The 26,455-nt window shown below is 43.1% G+C and overlaps 1 protein-coding gene across 7 annotated transcripts in view; it reads right to left on the minus strand.

Moving 5' to 3' along the window:
* hhip (hedgehog interacting protein) overlaps window positions 1-26,455 on the minus strand; it is a 187,852-nt gene that overhangs the window by 94,691 nt on the left and 66,706 nt on the right. For 6 of the 7 annotated variants that reach the window (XM_068041527.1, XM_068041517.1, XM_068041558.1 and 3 more), the window contains 5 exons: window positions 25,327-25,478; window positions 23,775-23,948; window positions 16,138-16,281; window positions 1,483-1,604; window positions 1,086-1,209 (listed from right to left, as the gene is read on the minus strand). In XM_068041527.1, the coding sequence (XP_067897628.1) occupies window positions 1,086-1,209; window positions 1,483-1,604; window positions 16,138-16,281; window positions 23,775-23,948; window positions 25,327-25,478 (716 nt within the window). The remainder of the gene's footprint in view (window positions 1-1,085; window positions 1,210-1,482; window positions 1,605-16,137; window positions 16,282-23,774; window positions 23,949-25,326; window positions 25,479-26,455) is intronic. The other variant, XM_068041545.1, reaches the window with a different exon arrangement.

Below are 26,455 nucleotides of genomic sequence, written 5' to 3' on the forward strand. Positions count from 1 at the left end.
AGATACGGGAATGCTGTCAGAGCAGTGGGAGATTGCAAATATTACACCCCTGTTGAGAAAAGGGGAGAGGTATCTAGCTGGTAGCTATAGCCCAGTCAGTTTAACATCGGCATTGGAGAAACTTGCAGAGACAATAATCCAAGACAATATTAATTGTCACTTGGAAAAATCTGTGCTAATAAATGATAGCCAGCACAGATTTGTTAAAGCCAAATTATGTTTGATTAACTTAATTGAGTTTTTTGATGTGATAACGGAGAGGGTTAATGAAGATGGTAGGGTTGAAGGTGTGCATATGGACTTTCCAAAAGGCATTTAATGAAGTACCACATAATAGATAACTTGTTAGCAAAATTGAAGCCCATGGGATAAAAGGGGCAGTGCTTTGGTGGATACCTAATTGGTTCCTTCTGTGTGGTATCATTCTATGATTACTGATTGCCACGAGTGTTAAAGTGATGACAATCAGAAAATCTAGGCGGTTATAGGAACAGGCCATTCAAACCCAGAGACTGTTTCACCATTCAAATAGGTCATGGCTGATCTATACCTCAACTCCATTTACTTGCCATGGTTCCATATCCCTTAATACCCTGACCTAACAAAAATCTATCTCAGTTTTGAATTTCTCAGTTGACTTGGCTTCAACAACTTTTTGAAGTTGTAGATTTCCACTACCCTTAGTGAAGAGGTGCTTCTTGATATCACCTCTGAATGGCCTAGCTCTAAAGTTAGGGGTATGCCACCTTGTTCTGGACTCCTGCATGAGAGGGAATAGTTTTGCTCTATCTACCCTTTTTAAAAACCTTAAATAGTTCAGTTAGATCACTCATAATCTTCCATACTCAAGGGGAATATAAGCCTAATCTATGTAGCCTATCCTTAATTTAACCCTTTTAACCCTGGTATAGTTCTGGTGAATTTGCTCGACACCACCTCCAAGTCCAGTATTTTCTTCCTGAAGTACAACTTTGTGCCTTGCAACTGAGAGAATCCTCAGAAAACATGACTAAATTGATTTCATGGTATGCAAACAAGCACCAATTTATTGAGTTTACAGCTTTATGGAAATTTTGCAAACATACCCATTTCGGTCTCCAAAGATATAGCTTCCAAAAAGTCTTCTAGATTGGCATCCTCTGTATATAAAGCCACCCACTAAAGGGCTGTGACTAGAAGATTTGAATTCAACCTCTGGAGGTTCTGTTTCTTCAAAAAAAAAACACAACCTGATCATTGATTTCTGACAGGAAATCTCAGCTAAATGTAACAGATTAGGAATATATTTGTTTTACTTGCATAATACATGAATTTTGGGGAGGGATCATACAGCTATGAATTGTTTGTTATTTTAGTCACAATAATATAGCCTCTTTATTACCTTTGAACTATCTTCTCAAAGATGCATGTCATATTTATAAGTGGAACAGTTCAAAACAAAAATGTATGTACCAACAAGCATGCTGTGAGATTCAAAATTACCATAATCTTTTCCCCTTGTTATCTTGATTATTCTTCCTGATGATTTATTCCAAGTATTTGACTCTGAACAAAGTATGGTCAGATTGCCATTAGAGTCCATGAGATGCTGATCCACTGCACACCTATACAAAATCAATACATTATTAAAGAGGGCCACTGGGGGAAAAAAAATCAAATGTACCTTAGAGTGTTTAAGTGGTAGTAATGCAAATCATTAAAATACAAATCAACAGATACTGGTATAAACAATGATGCATTTAATAATTCAATATTTCAGGACTATTCATCATTTTCTCCTCTAAATATGTTCACATTTCACTTAAATGTTTTCAGACATTCTATGACAATATGTGAACAGATATCAGGCTTGGAATTCCTTGAACTTACTCTTCTACCGAAGTGCAGTGATGTGGGACTTCTGGCCGCCAGTCTTCTCCAGCTTGTCCCAAATCGGTGGTGGTGGTGGTGGGGGCGGGGGGGGGGGGTAGTTGGGTTAGGGAAAGATGGGGTAATTTGCATAAAGGGAGCAGCACCAGAAAGTTCAGAGTGGCACTTTTTTGCCCTGCTGAGGGTTGGAAGGTTTTTGCCAAAGATCTTGGGACTTCTGAAGAGAAAGTTCCATTTTATGATTGCTGTTAGAAAACTGACAAAGCTCCAATTCCTCAGAGTGATATTCTGGCAACGCAAGATGCACTTTGCACTGATGGCTGAGGTGGAGGAACCAGCAGGATTTTGGGGGAATTGCATCATTTATCTAGCCCCACCTCCTTTTCTGGCATTCTACGGAAATCAGTTAATATTCTTTTCAGCTTGAAAAAGAGATGAAAAGTAAAGCTCTCTCAATGTGAAATAAAATAAGTTCTAGCTTTCAACTAAATTCCCATTGTTGCAAACAGATCCAATACACCAACATTTTCTTGCCTAAGTCACTAGTTATTTCCTGGACTAAAAAAATACATTTCTCCAACTCTGTAGTAACATTATGCCACAATGCTTCAAGTACAGGAGGATGCAGTTTCTGTGCAGAGGGTGAAAAAAAATCAGATGGAAAGTACTCCTGGGACTGTGAGATTACAATATTGCCAGAGGATGAGGAGTAACTTGCAGGTCCCACTGGCTCCAGACCTCATTACAGCCTTGGTCCAAACTTGGACAGTAGGTTGAATTCCAGAGGTGACGGGAGAATGACTGCCCTTGACATCAAGGCAGCATTTGACAGTATGTGGCATTAAGGAACCTTAGTAAAACTAAAAGTCAGTGAGAACTGGGGAGAAACATTTTCACTGCTGGAGTCATGCCTAGCACAAAGGAAGATAGTTGTGGTTGTTGAGGCCAGTCACGTCAGCCCCAGGACATCACTGCAGGAGTTCCCCAGGGTAGGGTCCTAGGCCCAACCATCTTCAGCTGCTTCATCAATGACCATCCCTCCATCATAAGGTCAGAAGTGGGAATGTTCATTGAAGATTGCACAGTGTTTAGCTCCATTCATAACACTTTAGATAATTAAATAGCATATGCCTGCACACAGCAAGACCTGGACAACATTCAAGCTTCGGGTGGCAAGAGAATAGCAAAATTCGCACCACACAAGTGGCAGGCAATGATCATCTTCAGCAAGCAGGACAAATCCAATCTGACCAATTACTGCCCCATAGTCTACTCTCAATCATCAGCAAAGTGACGGAAGATGTGTTGACAGGACTGTCAAGCGGCACTTACTCAGCAATAAGCTGCTCACCGATGCTCAGTTTGAGTTCTGCCAGGACCACTCAGCTTGAGGCCTCATTATAGCCTTGGTCCAAACATGAACAAAACAGCTGAATTCCAAGGGTAAGGGGAGGTGAAATCAAGGCATTATTTGACCAAGTGTGCCATCAAGAAGCCCTAGCAAAACTGAAGACAATGGGAATTAGGGGAAAACGCTCCACCAGTTGGAGTCATAATTGGAGCAAGCAAGATGTTTGTGGTTGATGGAGGCCAATCATCTCAGCCCCAGGATATTGTTGCAGGAATTCCTCTGGGTAGTGTCCCAGGACCAACCATCTTCAGCTGCTTTAATGAACTTCGCTCCATCATAAGGTCAGATGTGGGGATGTTCATTGATGATCGGACATTGTTTAGTAGTATTCGTGACTCCTCGGATACTGAAGCAGTCTATGCCCGCATGCAGCAAGTCTAAATGTTGTCCAGGTCTTGGTCTGAGAAGTGGAAAGTAACATTTGTGCCACACAAGTGCCAGGCAATGACCATCTCCAACAAGATTCTAACCATCTCCCTTGATATTCAGCAGCATTACCATCACTGAAACCACCACAAAAGACATCCTGGGGCAGGGGGGTTACCATTGATCAGAATCTTAAGGGGACCAGCGACATAATTATTGTGGCTACAAAAGCAGGTCAGAGGTTAGGAATTCTGCACGAGCATCTCAACTCCTGACTCCCCAAAGCCTAACTGCCATCAACAAGGCACAAGCCAGAAGTATGATGGAATACTCTCCACATGCCTGGATGAGGATAGCTCCAACACCACTCAAGAAGCTCGACACCATCCAGAACAAAGCCTTGATCGGCACCCTATCCGCCACCATAAACATTCACTCCTTCCACCACCGGCACACAGTGACAGCAGCAAGCATCATCTACAAAATGCATTGCAGCAACTTACCAAGCCTCCTTTGGCAGCACCTTCCAAACCCATGACCTCTAACACAAAAAACAACTTATATTTATATAGTGCCTTTAACGTAATAAAATGTCCCAAGGCGCTTCACAGGAGTGTTATAAAGCAAAGTATGACACCAAGTTATAAAAGGAGATACTAGGTCAGATAACAAAGCTTGATCAAAGAGGTAGGTCTGCAGGAGTGTCGAAAGCAGGATTAGAAAGTAGGGTATTCACAGCTTGGGGCCTAGGCAACTGAAGGTGCGGCCACCAATGGTGGAGTGATTAAGATCAGGATGCACAAGAGGCCAGAATTAGAGCAGCACAGATATCTTGGAGGGTTGTGGGGCTGGAGGAGATTATAGAGATAGGAAGGGGCAAGGCCATGGAGGGATTTGAAAACAAGGATGAGAATTTTACCATGAAGATGTTGCTTGACTGGGAGCCAATGTAGGTCAGCAAGCACAGGAGTGATAGGGGAACAGGACTTGGTGCTAGTTAAGACATGGGCAACAGAGTTTTGGTTCACCTCAAATTTATGGAGAATTGAATGGGGGAGACCAGCCAAGAGTGCATTGGAATAGTCAAATCTAGAGGTAACAAAGGCATGAATGAGGGTTTCAGAAGCAGATGAGCTGAGACAAGGTTGAAGTCGAGCGATGTTATGGAAGTGGAAAGAGGCAGTCTTAGCGATGGCATGGATAATGAGGTCGGAAGCTCATTTCGGGATTAAATGTGACACCAAGGTTGCAAAGAGACTGGCTTAATCTCAGACTGTTATCAGGGAGAGGGATGGAGTCGTTAGCTAGGGAACGGAGACCGAAAACAATGGCTTCAGTCTTCCCAATATTTAATTAGAGGAAATTTCTGCTCATCCAATACTGGATGTCTGATAAATAGTCTAAAAATTTAGCAACAGTGGAAGAGTTGAGTGAAATGGTGGTGAGGTAGAGCTGGGTATTGTCAGCATACAAGTGCAAACAAACATTCTGCTTTGAGATGATGTTGCCGAGGGACAGCATATAGATGTGAAAGGGGGGAGGGGGTGCAAGGATAGATCCTTGTGGGACAGCAGAGGTAATGGTGTGGGAGCAGGAAGAGAAGACTTTTCTCAAGTTACGATTAGATAGATAAGAAAGGAACCAGGTAAGAGCAGTCTCACCCAGCTGGAGGACAGTGGAAGGACGCTGGAGGAGGATGGTGTGGTCAACTGTGCCAAAGGCTACAGACAGGATGAGAAGGACCAGGAGGGAAGTTTACCTTTGTCACAATCACATAGGATGTCATTTGTGACTTTGATCAGAGCTGTTTCCATACTGTGGTAGGGGCGGAAACCGGATTGGAAGGATTCAAACCTGCAGTTCTGGGAAAGATGGGAATGAAAGACAATAACACATTCAAGGACTTTGGAGAGGAAAAGGAGGTTGAAGATGGGGCAGTAGTTTGCAAGGGTGGTGGCGCCAAGCATTGGTTTTTTGAGGAGAGGGGTGATGACGGCAGCTTAAAAGGAGAGACAACACTGAAGAAAGAGAACTGTTTACAATATTGGCTAACATGGGGACCAGGAGGGGAGGTTAGTTGATCAGCAGTTTAGTAGGAATAGGATTGAGGAAACAGGAGGTGGGTCATGGACAAGATGAGCTCAGAAAGGGCATGAGAGGAGAGAGGGGAGGAACTACAGAAAGATGCGGGTCCGGGGCTAGGGCAGCAGGGAGCATTACAGGCAGTTTGGCCAGGTGGGCTAGTGGAAGGGAGGGACATGGCAGAGGCAGCTGATCGGATGGTCTCGATCTTAGTGAGGAAGAAGTCCATGACCTCCTCACACTTATTGTTGGAGATGAGGGTGGAGGGGAGAGCAGTTTAAAAAGATGGTTTGCAGTAGAGAAAAGAAGCTGGAGGTTATCTTTGCATTCCAAGGTAATCCTGGATAGTGAGCAGTTTTAGCAGACATGAGCAGGATGCAATAGTGTTTTATGTGATCTATCCAGATCTAGCGGTGGATGACTAAACCCGTTGTCTGCCACATTCTTTCAAGTCTGTGCCCCTCGGTCTAAAGCAAGCAGAGATCCTAGAAAACAAGGGCAACAGGTGCATGGGAACAAAACCACATGCAAGCTGCGATCGAAGCCACAAACCATCGTGACTTGGAAATGTATCACTGTTCCTTCACTGTTGGTGGGTCAAAAACCTAGAATTCCCTTCCTAACAGCACGGTGGATATACTTACACCACATGGACTGCAGCGGTTCAAAAATGCACCTCACCAGCATCTTCTCAAGGGCAATTAGTGAAGGGCAACAAATACTGACTTTGCCAGCGACATTGACATTCCACGAACGAATAAAAAAAAAGTCTAACCACCTCTGCTTGACATTCAATGACATTACCATCATTGAATCCCCTACCATCAACATCCTGGGGATCACCATTGCCCAGAAACATAATTAGATCAGCCACATAAATACCCTGGCTACAAGAGCAAGTCAGAGGCTGGGGGTTCTGTGACAGGTGACTCACTTCCTGATTCTCCAGAGCCTTTTCACCATCTACAACGCACAAGTCAGGAGTGTTTTGGAATACTCCCCACTTGCCTGGATTGCAGCTTTAACAACACCCAAGAAACCAGATACAACCAGAACAAAACAGCCTGCTTGATTGTCACCCCATCCAACACCTTAAACACTCACGCCCTTCACCACCGGCACACTGTGCCTGCAGTGTGCACCATCTACAAGATGCACTGCAACAACTCTCCAAGACTTTTTTGACAGCACCTCCCAAATGCTTAACCCTTCCGCCTACAAGGACAAAGGCAGAAGGCACATGGGAACATTGCCACCGCAAGTTCCCCTCCAAGTCACACACCTTCTTGACTTAAAAATATAATGTTGCTCATTCATTGCCACTTCGTTAACATCCTGAAAGTCTCTACCTAGCAGTACTGTCGGATTACCTGCAGCACATGGACGGCAGCGGTTCAAGAAGGCAGCTCACCACCACCTTTTCAAGGGCATTTAGGGATGGGCAATAAATGCTGGCCTCACCAATGTTGCCCACATCCCATGAACGAATGAGAAAAAACAACCTGGTTGGGACGGTGCCACAGTAAGACCAAGAGTGGAAAAGGGGATAAAACAATAAATGCTTTTGAAATATGTACATAAACGTTTCCTAATTTCACTGTCGTTAGTTTTGGTGCAAGATCAGAATACTTAAAAGGTGAGAGATAATTTCAAAGCGTAGAACAATGTTTTAACAAAATCCAGGTTTTGGGAATAAATAGAACCATTGAGTTAAATGAGCTGCTGGGATAAGAGTTCATTCATTTTAATCTCAACCTATGTTCATTAATTTGAAGAATTACAATCCAAATTAATAAACAAAACAGGCAATTAGCTCTTTCTATTCTTTGTAAGGAAGCTGAAGAGGAATGGAGAACTTATTTTTCAATGAAAAACATCTGGTTAAATCTCAATTCAAAGGACACAACCTTTAGTTTTCCATCAATATCAATGAGTGTTGAAGCTTTTTCTAAGTCTACACTTTTTTCACATAGCAAGTGCAATTTTCTTTGCTCCTCTTCTAAAGGCACTGCTTCTTTTTGGAAGATAGCTGTGGCAAACCTCCACAATTCACGCAAGTAGCAATTCTTCATTTTTGGGAGAAGACTGAAGCCATTGTCTTTGGCCCCCGTACCCCTGTCACCAGTTACACCCCCTCTCCAGCCAACATCTCAGGTTGAATCAGACTGTTCACAACCTCTGTTTGAATTGAACCTGAGCTGAGCTTCTGACCCCATATTCTCTCCATCACAAAGACTTATAATTCCATAACACTATTCAGCCCTGCCCTTGCATCAGTGAGCTGAATTTTGCCACGGAGATAGGAGGTGGTGGAGAGAGGGTGGGGTGGAGGGAAGTTGTTGGGCAAATTCAGGTAGTAGAGCATTGGGATGGTTCCCCATGCTGTCCTACATCCAGGCAAATTTCCCAGGGACGGGCTGCTATAGGAATTGGCAGCTCGCTCCACATAGGCAGGCTGCCAATTAGGCTAATTAAGGCCTCATTTAGGTGCCATTTTCAGAACCCACTGGCATTTTCCTGGCTATAGACGGAATGCTCATTGAGTTCAGAGCCCAGCAGCAACTTGGAGATGGCCTCCTGGCGGCAGGCCAAAGGGCGACATGTGCTCTCACTAGCCCAATGAATGAGCTGTATGAGAAGGCCACAGCTGCGGTCAAAAGCATTACTGTGGAGGTGTTTCCCTTTCACAATCATGATCCTAACCACTGTGGGTCTTCTTTAATTTTAAATTTTCAGCAGGCTTCTGAAAACTCCTCCATTTTGAGACACCCTTGCTCTCATCTTTCTACCTCAACAGTACCCATTATCCCAGTGGGCCGCCGGCTGGCCAGTACTGCGGACCCTCTCACTGGGCTTTCTGCCTCGGGAACCGTCATGCTGTCCTCAATTGGACAGCGAACGCGGAGGCGGCCAATTAGGAGCGCGCCTCATGTAAAGTTGTGCCTTCATGACAAGCAGGGGCTCAGGACTCATACATGGTCCTGACTCGGGTTTCTGACGCCCGCGGCAAAATTCAGCCTAGTATATCTTGCCTTTCATTCATGCCTTTGTCACCTTCAGACTCAACTAGCCACTCTTGTAACAAATCTCCCATCCTCTACCCTCTATAAACTTCAGCTCATGCAAAACAACGTTGCTTGTATCCTATCATGCACCGAATCCCATTCACCAATCACCCTTGTGCTAAGTGGCGTACATTGACTTGCAACACTCCTACACCTTTAATAGCCTCATCGTCATGTTTAAATCCCTTCTTAGCCCACCCCTCCTGGCCTCTGTAATCTTCTCCAGTCCTACAACCATCCAAGAACTCTGCATCCTTCCAACTCTTGCCACTTGTGCACTCCCATGCCCTTTGCCCTGCCATTGGTGATCATGCCTTCAGCCATCTAGGCCCTATGCTGTGGATTCCCTGAACCTCTCCGACTCTTTTTCTTCCTTAAAGACCCTCCTTAAAACCCAACTTTATGACCAAGCTTTTAATTACCCCTCCTAATTTTCTTTGCTTTTGGCATCCATTTTTATCTGATTACACTTTTGTAAAACAACTTGGGATGCTTTGCAATGTTAAAGGCACTTTATAAATGGATGTTGTTGTTAACTAGCAGGTATTTGATTATAGCGGGGTGGTGGTAGCGTGTGGTATTGTCACTGGACTAGTAACCCAGAGACCCAGGGTATTGCTCTGGGGACATGGGCTCAAATCCCACCATGGCAGAAGGTGGAATTTGAATTCAATAAATAAAAATCTGGAATTAAAAAAGCTAGTCTAATGATGGCCATGAAACCATTGTCGATTGTTGTAAAAAACCTACCTGGTTTACTAATGCCCTTTAGGGAAAGAAATCTGCTGTCCTTACCTGGTATGGCCTACATGTGACTCCAGACATTTAGCAATGTGGTTGACTTTTAAATGCCCTCTGAAATGGCCTAGCAAGCCACTCAGTTGTTTCTAACTGCTGCAAGGTCAATATGGAATGAAACCGGACAAACCACCCAGCACTAACTGAGGCGCCAGGAACGACCACAGCAAACCTGTCGACCTTGCAAAGTCCTCATTACTAACATCTGGGGGCTTGTGCCAAAATTGGGAGAGCTGCCCCACAGACTAGTCAATCATACCTTACAGACAATGTCCCAGACATTGCCATCACCATTCCTGGGTACGTCTTGTCCCACTGGCAGGGCAGACCCGGCAGAAGTTGCAGCACAGTGGTATACAGTTGGGAGGGAGTTGCCCTTGGGGGTCCTCAACATCGTCTCCGGACCTCATGAAGTCTCATGGCATCAGATCAAACGTGGGCAAGGAAACTTCCTGCTGATTATCACCTACTGCCCTCCCTCAGCTAACGAATCAGTATTCCTCCATGTTGAACAGCACTTGGAGGAAGCACTAAGGGTGGCAAGGGTGCAGAATGTACTCTGAGTGGGGCACGTCAATGTCCATCGCCAAGAGTTGCTCGGTAGCACCACTACTGATCGAGCTGGCCTAAAGGACATAGCTGCTAGATGAGGTCTGTGGCAGGTGGTGAGGGAACCAATAAAAGGGAAAAACATACTTGGCCTCGTCCTCACCAATCTACCTGCCACCGATGCATCTGTCCATGACAGTATTGGTAGGAGTGACCACCGTACAGTCCTTGTGGAGACAAAGTTCATCTTCACATTGAGGATACCCTCCATCGTGTTGAGTGGCACTACCTCTGTGCTAAATGGGATAGATTTTGAACAAATCTAGCAATGCAAAACTGAGCATCCATGAGGCGCTGTGGTTCATCAGAAGCAGCAGAATTGTACTCAACCACAATCTGTAACCTCATGGCCTGGCACATCCCCCACACAACCATTACCATCAAGTTGGGGGACCAACCCTGGTTCAATGAAGAGTACAGGAAGGCATGCCAGGAGCAGCACCATGCATACCTCAAAATGAGGTGAAGCTACAACACAGGACTACTTGCATGCCAAACAGCATTAGCAGCATACAATAGACAGAGTTAAACAGTCCCATAACCAATGGATCAGATCTAAGCTCTGCAGACCTGCCACACCCAGCCATGAATGGCGGTGGACTATTAAAGAACTAACTGGAGGAGGTGGATCCACAAATATCCCCATCCTCAATGATGGGGGAGCCCAGCACATCAGTGCAAAAGATAAGGCGGAAGAATTTGCAACAATCTTCAGCCAGAAATGCCGAGTGGATGATCCATCTCGGCCTCCTCCTGAAGTCTCCAGCATCACCGATGCCAGTCTTCAGCCAATTTGATTCATTCCACATGAGATCAAGAACTGACTGAAGGCACTGGATACTGCAAAGACTATGGACCCTGATAACATTCCAGCAATAGTCCTGAACATCTGTGCTCCAGAACCTGCCGTGCCCCAAGCCAAGCGACAACGATAGCATCTACTTAGCAATGTGGGAAATTGCCCAGGTATGCTCTGTATACAAAAAACAAGACAAGTCCAACCTGGCCAATTACCGCCCCATCAGTCAACGCTCGATGATCAGTAAAGTGCTGGAAGTTGTTGTCGACATTGCTATCAAGCGGCATTTGTTTAGCAATAACCTGCTCAGTGACGCTCAGTTTGGGTTTTTCCAGGGCCACTCAGTTCCTGACCTCGTTATAGCCTTGCTTCAAACATGGACAAAAGAGCTGAACTCCAGAGGTGAGGTGAGAGTGACTGCCCTTGACATCAAGCAGCATTTGACCGAGTATGGCATCAAGGAGCCCTAGCAAAACTGAAGTCAATAGGAATCAGGGGGAAAACTCTCCACTGGTTAGAGCCATACCCAACGCAAAGGAAAATGGCTGTGGTCGTTGGAGGTCAATCATCTCAGCTCCAGGACATCACTGCAGGAGTTCATCAGGCCAACCTTCTTCAGCTGCTTCATCAATGACCTTCCTTCAATCATACAGTCACAATGTTCAGCACCATCTGCGACTCCTCACATACTGAAGCAGTCCGTGTAGAAATGCAGCAAGACCTGGACAATATCCAGGCTTGGGCTGATAAGTGGCAAGTAACATTTGCGCACACAAGTGCCAGGTAATGACCATCTCCAACAAGAGAGAATCTAACCATCTCCCCTTGACATTCAATCGTATTATGATCGCTGAATACCCCATTATCAACATTCTTGGGGTTACCATTGACTAGAAACTGAACTGGAGTAGCCATATAAATACCATGGCTACAATAACAGGTCAGAGGCAACGGATCCTGCGGCAAGTAATTCACCTCCTGACTCCCCAAAGCCTGCCACCATCTACAAGGCACAAGTCAGGAGTGTGATGTAATACTCTCCACTTGCCTGGCTGGGTGCAGCTCCAACAACACTCAAGAAGCTCAACACTATCCAGGACAAAGCAGCCCGCTTGATTGGCACACCATCCATAAATTTTCACCCCCTCCACCACCGATGCACAGTAGCAGCAGTGTGTATCATCGACAAGATGCACTGCAGCAATGCACCAAGGCTCATTAGACAGTGTTTTCCATACCTGCGACCTCTACCACCTAGAAGGACAAGGGCAGCAGATGCATGGGAACACCACCACCTGCAAGTTCCCCTCCAAGCCACACACCATCCTGCCTTGGATCTATATCGCCGTTCCTTCACTGTCACTGGGTCAAAATCCTGGAACTCCCTTCCTAACAGCACTGTGGGTGTACCTACCTCACACGGACTGCAGTGGTTCAAGAAGGCAGCTCATCACCACCTTCTCCAGGGCAATTAGGGATGGGCAATAACTGCTGGCCTAGCCAGCATTCCATGAATGAATAAAAAAAAAGCACACTATCAATCCTGTCCTCGTCCAATGTCTGCAAACACGCTGTTGCCAGCAACAGGAATCTTGGCTGATGTCCCACTCCCAGATCTAGGGATCCTCTGGTCAACTATACTGCCCCCACTAGTTTCCTCACTGAGATTAGCTTACTCTGTACAGACTGGGGAACCAAACCTGGTATGTTTCCAGACTATATAAACATTTAATGTTTGATGTTTGTGAGTAGCTCTCTCTCCTATTTATGTTTGTTTGTACTATTATTGCATTAATTCTTACCATTGAAATCAGATGAACAGCAACTCACAGGACCTTTGAAAACATGGGCCATTGATGTCATTGAGTCTCCAGAAATTCAGGTTTATACTAGAGTGTCATTAACAGCAAGACTATTTGATAGCTCAGTGCCTTACAGGACTATGTATTCACAAAAGAATTTGGAAAAGTGATTGGAACAGGCTGTATAATATAGGAAAACCTGATAAGCCCTGCAGTAATACCATTAAAAAAAGGACTATCCCAGGACTGATTGCTGTGTACCACTTCTTACAGCCACCTGAAGTCAAATAAGGTTCATGTGAGCAATTTGGGGAATGCATGCCCTCCCTGGTTGTTTGTAATATAGTCTGCATCCCTTAAACCAGTAAGACCTTCAGTAACTTAAAAGCAAAATATATCAGAGCGCTCTCTTTCTTCCTCTCCCTATGGAACCAGATGTCAACGTCCTAGAGGAAGCAGTTTTGTTCACAGCCAGGAAAGCAGGAATAATGAGCTGGGGTCACAGCAAGAAAACCTTCTAATGACCAACTACGAAACAGGTCAGGTACAACAAATTCAAAGATGGTCTTGGGATCTGACCCGCATTTTGTGGTTCCCCAGCCTTTAATTGTTCTGAGGCGGAACTTCCACCCGCTTGAGGCAGGAAGTCCCGCCTAATGGAGCTGCTGACCAGTGAGTTGGCAGCTCTTAGTCCCTGCAGCACCACTGGGAATGGTGGCCACTGCTGGGACTGCAGTCTAGTTTCAAGAAGATGTCAGGGAGCCTGGGAACCAAGGTAAGTTTTTGTTGTAATAAAAACAAGAAATGCTGGAAATACTCAGCAGGTCTGGCAGCATCTGTGGACAGAGAAGCAGAGTTAATGTTTCAGGTCAGTGACTGAACATCAGAACTGACAAATATTAGAAATGTAAAAGGTTTCAAGCAAGTAAAGTGGGGGTGGGGCAAGAGATAATAAAAGAGAAAGTGTTGATAGTGTCAGGGTCCTGTAATTTTCTTTTCCGGGAATATGCAGTTTGCTTTTAAGGCTTGCAAAGGATCAGTATTGCTTTAAGAACCAGCAAGCCTCAGGAGTTATAGGAAGGTGCATTTTCGTTGCCTTAGAAACAGCCATTTGGAGACTACGATTCAAAGGGTGCATTCTCGTTACCATAGAAACAGCCACTGGGAGTGAGTCTCATGCGATACATTTGTTACAATTCAGTTTTGAACTGGCTTTTAGTTAAGACAGTTTGTTCTAACAGAACACAGACAGAGACAAAGACACAGCTGGTGTTGGCACCTGAAGAAACAGCTCTAAACCATTTAAACTGAAGGAAGAGGATTTCAGTCTGTTTAATTATTATCTCTCAAAATTCTAAAACATCAAGCCAAAACAGAGATCTCTGGTAATTTAAACTGAAGGAAGGGAGATTAGACTGTGACAATCTTATATCCCTCAAAAACTCTAAAGTCAGATTGATTCTGTTGAAAGTGTATGCAAGTCGTTAATTGTTGAAATTCGCTAGAGAAGGACATTCTGTGAGGACTTCAAGCAACATTGGACTGTAAATTTGCAAGGACTCTAATTTTTTTGATTTTAAATGTTGTTTATATCTTCATAGTGTTTAAGAATTTAGTTCTAATTAAACAATTAATTTGTTGATTTAAAGACACCTGGTTAGCCTCATTCGGGGGTTGATAGATGGCACAATTTGGCTGGGTCTTTCTTTAATTTGGAAAGTTTAAATGATATGTTAGCCGATCTTTGGAGCGACGGGATTGAATTAACGGTGCATTGGTCCCACCACAATCAGAATCGTATATTTTGATTGGGGGCTATGACTGAAGCAGTCAGTCGTAACAATAGAACAAGGTCACAGAGAATAACTGACCAGAAGGTCATGGAACAAAGGCAAATAGTATGTTAATGGTGTGGTGAAAGACAAAGCATAAGTACAGAGAGGGTCTCAATGGACTGTAAAATGAACAGCCCTGGCTCCAAGAACAAACATAAAAAAAAAGTGGGTAGGCATAGTAGAAACAAACTAAAATAAAATAAACAAATAAAAAAGAAAAAGTAACTAAAAATAAAAAAGGGGGCCCATCATGCTCTGAAATTATTGAACTCAATGTTCAGTCTGGCAGGCAGTTTTTGTTGTCTCTCCGGGGTGATCGGTTGGGTCCCGGCGAGGCAAGTGTGGTCGATTGGGGAACGGGGGTGTGTGTTGGGGGTGGTTGGGGCAGTAGGGCAGCCCTCTGTAAAGCACAGGGTGCCCGATCATGAAAACCCCACCCCACACCAGGCTGTCAGAGAGCTGCCTGCTTTTCTCAGGTGGCTTTTCTCAGGTCTGGGCTGCCCGATTTGCCATGTGGTGGCGGGCAGAGGCCCTTAAGTGGCCACTTAAGGGCCTTGATTGGCCTGGAGCGGGCAGGCCATTTTTCGCCTCTGCTGCCCTACGTAAAGTGGCAGCAGAGGCGGGAACGGGTTGGGAACAGCCCTCCCAGCCTCCCGCTCCACCTTACGCCCTTTCCCCACCCCCCCGCCACTTTCCTACTCTTTGGGGAAGCGTAAAATTCCGGCCAATGCACTGTGATTAAATACACTGTATTTGCTACAGCTTCTTTAGATCCTATCTATAAATTGGGTTTTGATTTGTAATGTATACTTCTTAGTGGAGTACCAGATAACATAAGCATATATCTTTGGAAAACAGCATAATTTTAATTGCAATTTGAAGAAAGGGTTTTGTATTCCCTAGTTTACATTCTTTTTAAAATATTATAAACTGCACCAGGAAGTGGTGACATAATTTAAATACATAATTTATTCCAGAGCAAATTAAATGCTCAAAAAAAATCCATTTATCTACTGTAAAAATAATAAGATCTTCTGTTAGTGCCTTGGCAGTTCAGTCCTTCAGTAATTATATTATTAAGGGCTGTAGCACCTTTCTCATCGTCCCATGGTCACAACTAAAGGCATTGAGGCACATTTCAAATGTACATCAGCCTAATTAAAACTCAAGAAACATACTTCAAATTATAGGAAACATTCAGGGTGTCTTGTAACTCAATCTCCAATATTTATTATTTTACAGTTCTGATGTCCACCAATATATCATGACTATGGGAACACAATATTTGTGCTGGATCTCAAAAACATGAAATTATGTGGTTCAAGTAATCAACAGATTTGCAAATATTGCATAACACTGTATTTTTTGATTTGGGTTGAATCTTGTTTACTTTATCCTTTTTTGTCCCAGTTGACACATGACTTTGTCACAAATAAAGCAAAAAATGATGCCTCTGTTTTAATAACTGTGATTTATCTACAGAATCTTTAAGCACACTTACCTGCCTGGATTATGAAGTCCATGTGCAAATATTTCTGGTGGTTGATTGGTGCTATTAAAGTAGGGATTACTTCTGGGTATAGCATAAGGTGCATTGCAGGAGTCAGTATCTACATCAATTCGAAGCACAGAGCCTGTAAAATCACTAGAAAGATTATATAGCAAGTATTAGAAAAAAATAGCAGTATAGACTTTTGTTAATAAACAAGGGTGACTAGTAATACGAATTGCAAATTCAAATACATTGTCAGCACAGGTAGCTTACCAAGCAGCAGAATTTAGGCCAAAAGTGGAGACTTCATCCTTTAACAAATAGCTTTGTGAAAATGCAGAGGGATAACAGGTTGCTTTGCACCCACAATTCCTCACACTTGTGGGTTTATGATTATAATCAGCGTTCTAGGAAGAGGTGCCTAATCCAGGTGAGGTGTTTCTCCACAGGGTAAGAAAATCTGAGGATGAGTTGATTTGGGCTACTACCACTAGCTGAGAAAAATACTTACATTAACTGAATATTTCATGACAGTTTTTACTCTCTGGTGATGAAGTGGTGATCTGCAGCAGATTTCTTGGGAAGTTAATACAGAATCACAGGATTGTTACAGCGCAGAAGGAGACCATTCGGCCCGACATGTCCGCATCGGCTCTCTGAAAGAGCAACTCCCTTAGTTCCATTCCCCGTAACCCTGCACATTTTTCCTTTTCATATAACTGTCTAATTCCTTTTCGAATGCTTATCTGGTTCTTCTCCTGAGGGAAAAGTGAAGAGGTTGTGTGTCTGGTGAGTGTTAATGACATAATTAGTAAGTGTTAATTACTGTTAAATGCATGAGTCAAGATCAGTTCCCATACAATCAAGTGGTAATTATACACACTCATACTCCCATGTGGTCTACTTCTAGGCTACTCACTGTTTCAAACAGTCCTCCAGCTTGTGCTGACTGGTTTGCCCAGGAATAGTGTTAAATGCTTCTTTCAAATGCAACCTCATTATTTTGGTTAGCTGAGAAACTTTTGTACTGTCACTAGGAGATACTAAAGAAAGACCTTGTATTTATTATAGTGCCTTATCACATTCTCAGGATATCCCAAAGTGCTTCACAACAAATTAATTACTTTTGAAATGAACACATTGTTGTGTAGGCAAATATGCCAACCAAACTGTGCACAGCAAGGCACCACAAATAGCAAATGAGATGGATGATCAGTTTGTAGTGTTGGCTCAGGATGTTGGATGAGATTTTAACTGTCAGACAGGACCTTTGGTTAACATCTCACCTAAAAGTGCTCTGATAATGCAGCACTCCTCAGTACTCTGATGTAGCTTTGGTCTAAATTATGTGGTCCAGTCCTGAAGTGGAGTTTGAACTCTCAACCTTCAGATTTAGGCAACTTCAGCTAACTGAGCGATGCTGATGCTGCTGTCAAGTGCAATCCCATTCCAACCCTAAAGTCTGGTTGTACAAAGTCCCAATGTCCAATTATTTGCTGTAATATTAACCATTATTCCTTACAATACATTACAACTTTCTGTAGTAAAAAGGAGTTCAGGTATTAGGGCAGCTACCTGAATGAAGGTTACAGAGATTTAATGCACTTTTAAATCAGATTTTTCACTTATCATCTCTTGGCATCACAGTACAGAGAGAGGCCATTTGGTCAGAGTTCTGATGAAAGGTCATAGACCTGAAACGTTAACTCTGCTTTTCTCTCTCCACAGATGCTGCCTAACCTGCTGAGTATTTCCAGCACTTCCTGTTTTTATTTTAAATGCCTGAGACATTATGGCTAGAGATGGATTCTTCCAATTTCACTCTGTGGTGCACACTGTTGCTGCTCCACAAGTGCCCTTGTCATAGAGCCATAGAAACCATAGAAAAGTTACAGAAAGAGGCCATTCAGCCTATCATGTCTGCGCCGTCTGAAAAGAAAACTAGCTGCCCATTCTAATCCCACCTTTCTGCACCTGGTCCATAGCCTTGCAGGTTACAGCACTTCAGGTGCATGTCCGGGTACCTTTTAAATTAGTTGAGGGTTTCTGCCTGCACCACTGATCCGGTCAGTGAATTCCAGACACCCACCACCCTCTGGGTGAAAATGTCCCCTCTGATCCTTCTACCAATTACCTTACATCTGTGTCCCCTGGTAATTGACTTCTCCGCTAGGGGAAACAGGTCCTTCCTGTCTACTCGATCTAGGCCCCTCATAATTTTGTACACCTCAATTAAGTCACCCCTCAGCCTCCTCTGTTCTAAGGAAAACAACCCTAGCCTATCCAATCTTTGCTCATAGCTGCAATTTTCAAGACCTGGCAACATTCTTGTAAATCTCCTCTGTACTGTCTCCAGAGCAATTATGTCCTTCCTGTAATGTGGTGACCAGAACTGTACACAATACTCCAGCTGTGGCCTAACCAGCATTTTATACAGTTCCAGCATTACATCCCTGCTTTTGTATTCTATGCCTTGGCCAATAGAGGAAAGCATTCCATATGCCTTCTTCACCACTTTATCTACCTTCAGGGATCTGTGGACATGCATTCCATGTCTCTCATTTCCTCTACCCCTCTCAATATCCTCCCATTTATTGTGTATTCCCTTGCTTTGTTTGCCCTCTCCAAACGCATTACCTCACACTTCTCCAGATCAAATTCTATTTGCCACTTTTCTGCCCACTCAACCATTGGTATCATTCTGGAGTCTACAGCTATCCTCTTCACTATCAACTACACGGCCAATTTTTGTGTCATCTGCAAATTTCCCAATCATGCCTCCAACATTTAAGTTGAAATCATTACTATATACCACAAACAGCAAGGGACCCAACACTGAGCTCTGTGGAATGCCAGTGGAAACTGCTTCCCATTCGCAAAAACATTCATTGACCATTACCCTTTATCCTGTCATTGGGCCAATTTTGGATCCAACCTGCCACATACCCCTGAATTCCATTAGCCATTACCTTTCTGACCAATCTGCCATGTGGGACCCTGTCAAATGCCTTACTAAAATCCATGTAGACAACATCCACTGCACTACCCTCATCAATCCTCCTTGTTACCTCCTCAGAAAATTCAGTCAAATTAGTTAGACACAACCTTCCCTTAACAAATCCATACTGACTATCCCTGATTAATCCGTGCCTTTCTAAGTGACAGTTTACCCTATCTCTCAGCATTGATTCTAACAATTTGCCCACCGAGGTCAGACTGACCAGCCTATAATTATTTGGCCTATCCCTCGCACACTTTTAAAACAATGGTACAACGCTTGCAGATCTCGAATCCTCAGGTACATCGCCTGTATCTAGTGAGGATTTGAAAATGATCCTCAGAGCATCCGCTATCTCCTCCCTGGCTTCCTTTAACAGCCTGGGATACAATCCATCCGGCCCAGGTGATTTATCCACTTTCAAGGATGTCAGACCCTCTAGTACTTCCTCTCTCATAATGCTTATCATGTCTAATATTTCACACTTCTCCTCTTTAACTACAATGTTTGCATTGCCCATCTCCTTTGTGAAGACAGAGACAAAGTACTCATTAAGAAATCTGCCCACAACTTCTGCATCCATGCCTAATTTCCCTTGTCCATCTCTGATAGGTCCCTACCCTTTCTTTATTTATTCTCTTGCTCCTGATGTACTGATAAAACTTCTTTGGGTTCTCCTTGATTTTTCCTGCCAAGATTTTTTCATGTCCTCTCTTTGCTTTCCTAATTTCCTTTTTTACTTCACCCCTGCACTTTCTATATTCCTCTAGGCTTTCTAAAGTATTAAGTTTTTTGTGACTGTCATAAGCTTTCTTTTTCTGTTTTATTTTACCCTGTATGCTTCTAGATAACCAAGGGGCTCTAGATTTGGCAGTACCACCCTTTTTCTTTGTGGGGACATATCTGCACTGTGCCCATAGAATCTCGCTTTTGAATGGCTCCCAATGGTTTGCCACTGATTTTCCTTCACGTAGCTGTATCCAGTGCACTTTCGCCAGATCATCTCTCAGCTTCGTAAATTTTGCCTTCCCCAATTCAGAACTTTTACTCCTATTCTATCTTTGTCCTTTTCCACAATAATGCTAAATCTAACTGTATTATGGTCACTATCTCCAAAATAATCATCCACTGCTACTTTATCCACTTGCCCAGCTTCATTTCCTTAAACTAAATCTAGGATTGTGCCCCCTCTCGTTGGGCTTGTTACGTGCTGGCTACAAAAGTTCTCTTGAATGCAGTTCAAGAATTTTATGCCCTCTGTGCCCTTCACATTGTTTGTATCCCAGTTGGTATTAGGGTAGTTGAAATCCCCAACTATTACTGCCCTATTAGTTTAGAGATACAGCACTGAAACAGGCCCTTCCGCCCTCCGAGTCTGTGCCGACCATCAACCACCCATTTATACTAATCCTACACTAATCCCATATTCCTACCACATCCCCACCTGTCCCTATATTTTCCCTACCACCTACCTATACTAGGGGCAATTTATAATGGCCAATTTACCTATCAACCTGCAAGTCTTTTGGCTTGTGGGAGGAAACCGGAGCACCCGGAGGAAACCCACGCAGACCCAGGGAGAACTTGCAAACTCCACACAGGCAGTACCCAGAATTGAACCCGGGTCGCTGGAGCTGTGAGGCTGCGGTGCTAACCACTGCGCCACCCCTATTGTTTTTGCACTCAGAAATTTGCCTACATATTTACTCTTCTTTCTCCCTCACACTATTTGGGAGTCTATGGTACACTTCTAGTAGTGTATTTCTGAGCTCAACTTATATGGCCTCATTTGATGATTCATCCCTCCTCACAGCTGTAATTGATTCTTTAACCAATAATGCCACACCCTCTCCTTTTTTTATCCCCTTCTCTATCCTGCCTGTTGCGCTCCCATTTTTGCCCCTCTTTAAGCCAAGTTTCCAGTATAGCAATGATATCATGCTGCCATGTGTCTATCTGTGCCTTTAGCTCATCGGCTATATTTGTTATACCTCTTGCATTTAAATAAATATCTTTTAACACTGCCAAATTCCTGTGCTGTACACTTTTTAACCTTTGCTTCTTCTGTCTTTCAGAGTCACTTGCTAATTTTCTGCCTCCTTCTCCCTGCTCTGAATTTTTCCTATCTGAAACTGCCCTCAGGTGCCCATTCCCCTGCCAATCTGGTTTAAACCATCCCCAACAGCACTAGCAAACATTCCTACAAGGATAATTATCCCAGTCCTGTTCAGGTGTAGACCGTCCGGCTTGTCCAGGTCCCACCTTCCCCAGAACTAGTCCCAATGCCCCAGAAATGTGAAGCCCACCCTGCGGCACCATCTCTTCAGCCATGCATTTATCTGGTGTATTCTCCTATTTCTATACTCACTAGCACGTGGCCTTGGGAGTAATCCGGAGATTACTACCTTTAGAGGTCCTGCTTGCTAATCTCTTTCCTGACTCCCTAAACTCAGCCTGCAGGACCTCATCCCTTTTTCTACCTATATTGTTGGTACCAATGTAGACCATGACCTCTGGCTGTGTATCCTCACCCTTCAGAATGCTGTGTAGCTGCTCTGTGATATCTATGACCCTTGCATCAGGGTGGCAACATACCATCCTGGAATCACGTCAGCGACCACAGCAACACCTGTCTGGTCCCCTAACTACAGAATCCCCTACCACAATTGCTCCCCTGTCTTTTCTCCTCCTTGTCGTGGATGATGCCCAAGGCTCAGCATCTACCTCCAGATCAACAGAGCTTGAAGTGTCCTGAGCCTACTGCCTACTCCTATGTTTCTTCTGACGGGGACTCTCCTTTGCTGTTCCTGTCTCCAGCACCTGCTCCTGCTCCCATGTGGTGTGCCCCTCACCATCTAACAATCTAGCTATCTTTACTACAGTACCCACCGAGGTGTGTGTATCTGCACTGGTGGAGGGTTCACGTATCTGTGCTAGTGGAGGGTGTGCATGACTCATGTGATGGTGCATCCTCAGAGTGCTCACTTTCCTTTGAGGACTCCTTGGCCTTTCGCTGGTGATCCTTTATCACCTTTGAAAGACCGGTGGGAGATGAAAGACATAAATTATTGCTGACATGGAGAAAGGGTTCAAACACTACTTGTGCATGACATTTCAGTTAATGGTGACATCAATTCATCATGAATGACTGTTATGTGCCAAGTGGCAGTATGATATCTAATACTGTCATCAGGTATGTGGGAAACTCCCATCTCTCCATCGGAACGCCCATGGACTGCCACCTTGCAGATCTCTGACGTCTGTTCCTCCACAGCAATGTGCAATTTGGCTACTACTGCAGGTCTACCTCTGTTTTTTTAAACTTTCCCTTGAGATGTGCTTTCTCTTCTGTTACCATGAGAGAAAGCAGAGAGTTATGATTGTGATGAGTGGAACATGCGGAGAGACTGGACTGAGATTTGTGCAGGGTGACTATGAAGGATGAGTGCAAAATGTCAATAAGATGAGGGTGAGTGAGAGTGCTGGCTGTTCAGATGGGCCTGTGAGGAGGTGCCTGGAGAGACAGGAATGGGTGGAGCTGCAAGATGTATTGTTCTGAAGAGTGCTATGCTGGAGAATGCTGGGAAAGTCAGAGTGTGGGGGTTTGCACCCAAAAGTGTTATGCCACTCAGCTTTCCTTCCCTTATTAGGCCATTAAACCTCTTGTGGCACTATATCCAGCTGCAAGGGTTCACATTCCTGCTGCTGACTACTTCTGATACCTCCAGCCATGCCTGTTTGGTTTGGTTGAGTGGCCTTTCCCGCCCACAGGAAACAGGACTTCTCTTCTGGCCTTTATCACCTCCAGCATCATCGCCAGGGAAGAGTCAAAGAAACGCGGGCAGTGGCGGCCTTCCCATGTCTAACTGCCATCATTCTTCTTCCTGCAGTCTTCATAAAGAATTCTGATCCCTGCCTGAGGTCCCTTTAAAAAGAGAGCCTTTCATTGACAGTTGTCAGCCGATATCATTCCTGCACTCTGTGATTAGTCAGGAAACCCAGAAGCAGAATGCTCATGGCGTGGCTGAGTCAAACAGCCACAGCAAAGCCTGCTGCTGAAACAAATGGGCTCCTGACCCACTTCCAGCTTCCCCACTGAGAGCGGGTCAGTTGAAATAAAATTCCAACTGATGTAATTGTCAGGTTTATCTCTCTTTTCCTTTTTGAACAGGGGTCTAACATTTGCAATGCTTCAGCCCTCTGGCACCTGTCCCGTATCCAAGGAGGACTGGAAGATTGTGGCCAGAGCTTCTACAATTTTCACCCTCATTTCCCTCAACAACCTAGGATGAATCTCATCTGAATTGGGTGATGTTTTTTCCACTTAGTGTGCAGCCAACCTTTTAAGTACTTCAATTTAGCTATTTTTATCCTATTCAATTTCTCTACTATCCTCTCGTTTTCTCTTCCATCTCTTACTTTCTATAATAACTGAAATAATGGAAAAGGTTAATGAGAATAGAAATGTGCAAGAAAAAAATGCTTCTGAAATCTATATTGTACTGTTTGACATTACCAAATGACACTACTCATGTAACATATTGGACATTAAACATTAAGTCTTTCATCACAACTGTTTTCAAAGTACTTTCAGCATTACTGAAGGCTACATGCATTTTCCAGTTTTTGTTTTTAATCATTTACTTACCTTAACCCATCCATCTCTTCCATATCGTCAAGGGTAATCATTCCATCGCCAAGGAAGATGTACAAGAAACCATCAGGCCCAAACAAGAGCTGTCCACCCAAATGCTTTCTGTGTAATTCTGCTACTTCAATCAAAACCTTTGCTGTTCTTGTATCCACTTGATTTGCATTTTTTCTGTGTAATAAATTACAATTATATTTACTAATGCAATTACATTCCTTTGAAAAATGCTTTAAAGAAAGAACTTGCATTTTATAATGACTTTCATGACCTCAGAATGCCCCAAAGTGCTTTACAACCAATTAAGTATTTTTTTGAAGTGTCATTGTGGTAGAGAAAGACAACAATTAATATGTCCACAGCAAGATCCACAAGCAGCAATGACATTAATGTTCAAATAATCTATTTCAATGGTGTTGTTTGAAGGATAAATATTGGCAGGATACCGAGAAAACTCCCCTTCCCTTTTTCTAATAGTGCATGGGAACTTTTATGTCCACCGGAGAGGGCAAATGGTGCCTTGGTTCTCACCCAAAAGGCAGCACCTCTATCCAGTGCAGTACTCTCTCAGTACTACTCTGAAAGGTCAGCCTGGATAATCTACTCAAATCTCTGGAGTGGGACTTGAACTCACAACCTTCTGACTTAGACGCAATAGCATTATCACTGAGTCAAGGCTGACATCTTTACTCATTACTTGAGAGGAAAAAATACATCAACTTAAGCAGATAATTAAATACTATCAAAATTCCTTTCTTAGAATTGAGCTTTTTTATTTAATATTCTTTTTTGTTTGAAACAGAAACATTTTTATTCGAAAATTGCTGGTTATATCGGGGCACTTCTTGAAGATTGACTGAACCTCACAGTTTGAGTTTTCCTGTCCAGTTGAACAATTGATGCACCTTTAGTTAATGACATGCATTTACTGATATTAATTCTAGTCCCTCACAGAGCCAGGCTCCAAAAAGATTCATAAAAGTCAACAGAAAATGGTAGAAATAAACCAAATAATGATAATTCTTTGTAAATGATTTTAAAATTTTGTCTTAATGGTAGCGATGTTTAACTATTCAGCCAAACTATTTAAATGGAGTTCTTAAAACATACCTATAAAATGGGAACACATTTTTCTTCATCTGACAACATAACTATAATTTATATAGCTAACCACGATGGAAATAAAAACAACTAAAAACACAACTGCATTTTCAGAAAATGTGGAAAATTTGTAACCTTGATATGCAGAATTTGGGAAATAATTTAATGCTAAAACCTGCTCTAAAGTGAAATAAATGAACTGCAGCCAAGTTTTTGGCTTCTTGCTATTGGTTATCTTCACTAACAAAAGAGTTTTAAACAGTATAAAAACTATGATACTGTTTGGTGAGCTATTAAATAGCATCGCGCATGACCCAGCATACATGTCATAGCCTTTACAATGTCATTGACAGCACTGGAAAGCAAATAAAGTTCTGTTCAATTGTGTCCAGTAATTAATATTTGTAATACATGTTGGAGCAAAAGTATCTCATATTGTTAATTGCGCTACCTGGATACAGTGTATTCGACTACTCTAAGAATGTGGTCGTGTGGTCCAATGGCCCATCGTTCTTGGTTGGTGGTATAAGACACATAGAGCTTCCCATTTTTCTTGTATTTGGGATGGAATGCAAGGCTTAACAGTCCTCTTTCATCTCCACCCTGTGGTTAAATAAGAAACACAAAGCATTGTAACTTTAAATATGTTCTCCATTTTGTTTAATCTGGAACCCAGTGGAGAGGATCTTTTCTGGTATGGATAATTAGTTTATAAACGCTCTTGTTTTTTCTTTTTCTCATTGCCTAACACACAAAGAGATTATAAAATATTCCCCTTTAAACAACTCTAAGTTGGAACCAGACATTTGTCACAACTGACTTGAACACTGGATTGCACATAAAAACCTCTTACTGCACCATTATAGAGTGATTTGTGTGTGTAATCTCTGGATCTCCATGAAGACAAATCTAAATGCTAGGAAGAATTCTTTGTTCAGCTATTAACTTGCTTATACTCTAAGGAAGACAAATGAGTTCAATACTAGCAGCACTTTTTCCTGCTGTTGATATTCTTAAAGCATCTAATACCACAGGGCGAGCTGTGAACTGCTTGCCTTGGCACGGCACTCCAAAAACAATTAAATTGATTGTCTAGTATATGAACTTTTCTTTACCCTGGAGGCAGCTACATCAATTGTCACATCTATGGTGGTCTGTTTCTTCTTTGTCTACAATAATTAATAGCCATTTTCATTCGTGTCTGTGTATTGGACAATGGAGCTATGCAAAGAATGAAAATGATCCCCATGTTTTGAATATTGCATATGATAGTAAAAATTACTTGCATACCTTTTAAAATCTAGCTCATTACATGTGGGGTGAAGATTATTTTTCTCATCTTATCCGTTATTGACTGCAAGCTGTAGAGAAAGGTCATGTGATATAGTCATGATCTCAAAGATCTACAATCAAAAAATTAGGTTACCATATATAGACACTGACCATCAGAAAATGGTAACAATTGTTACCATTTTGCACTTATGGTAATGATGAATTCAAAAAGACTGACTTCTTGCTAATCCTTGCTAGTGGAAATGTCTTGATTACAACAGAGACGTGTCACAATAAGTGGATGTCCT

This window comes from Heterodontus francisci, chromosome 1 (assembly GCF_036365525.1).
Source record: "Heterodontus francisci isolate sHetFra1 chromosome 1, sHetFra1.hap1, whole genome shotgun sequence".
NCBI lineage: Eukaryota > Metazoa > Chordata > Chondrichthyes > Heterodontiformes > Heterodontidae > Heterodontus > Heterodontus francisci.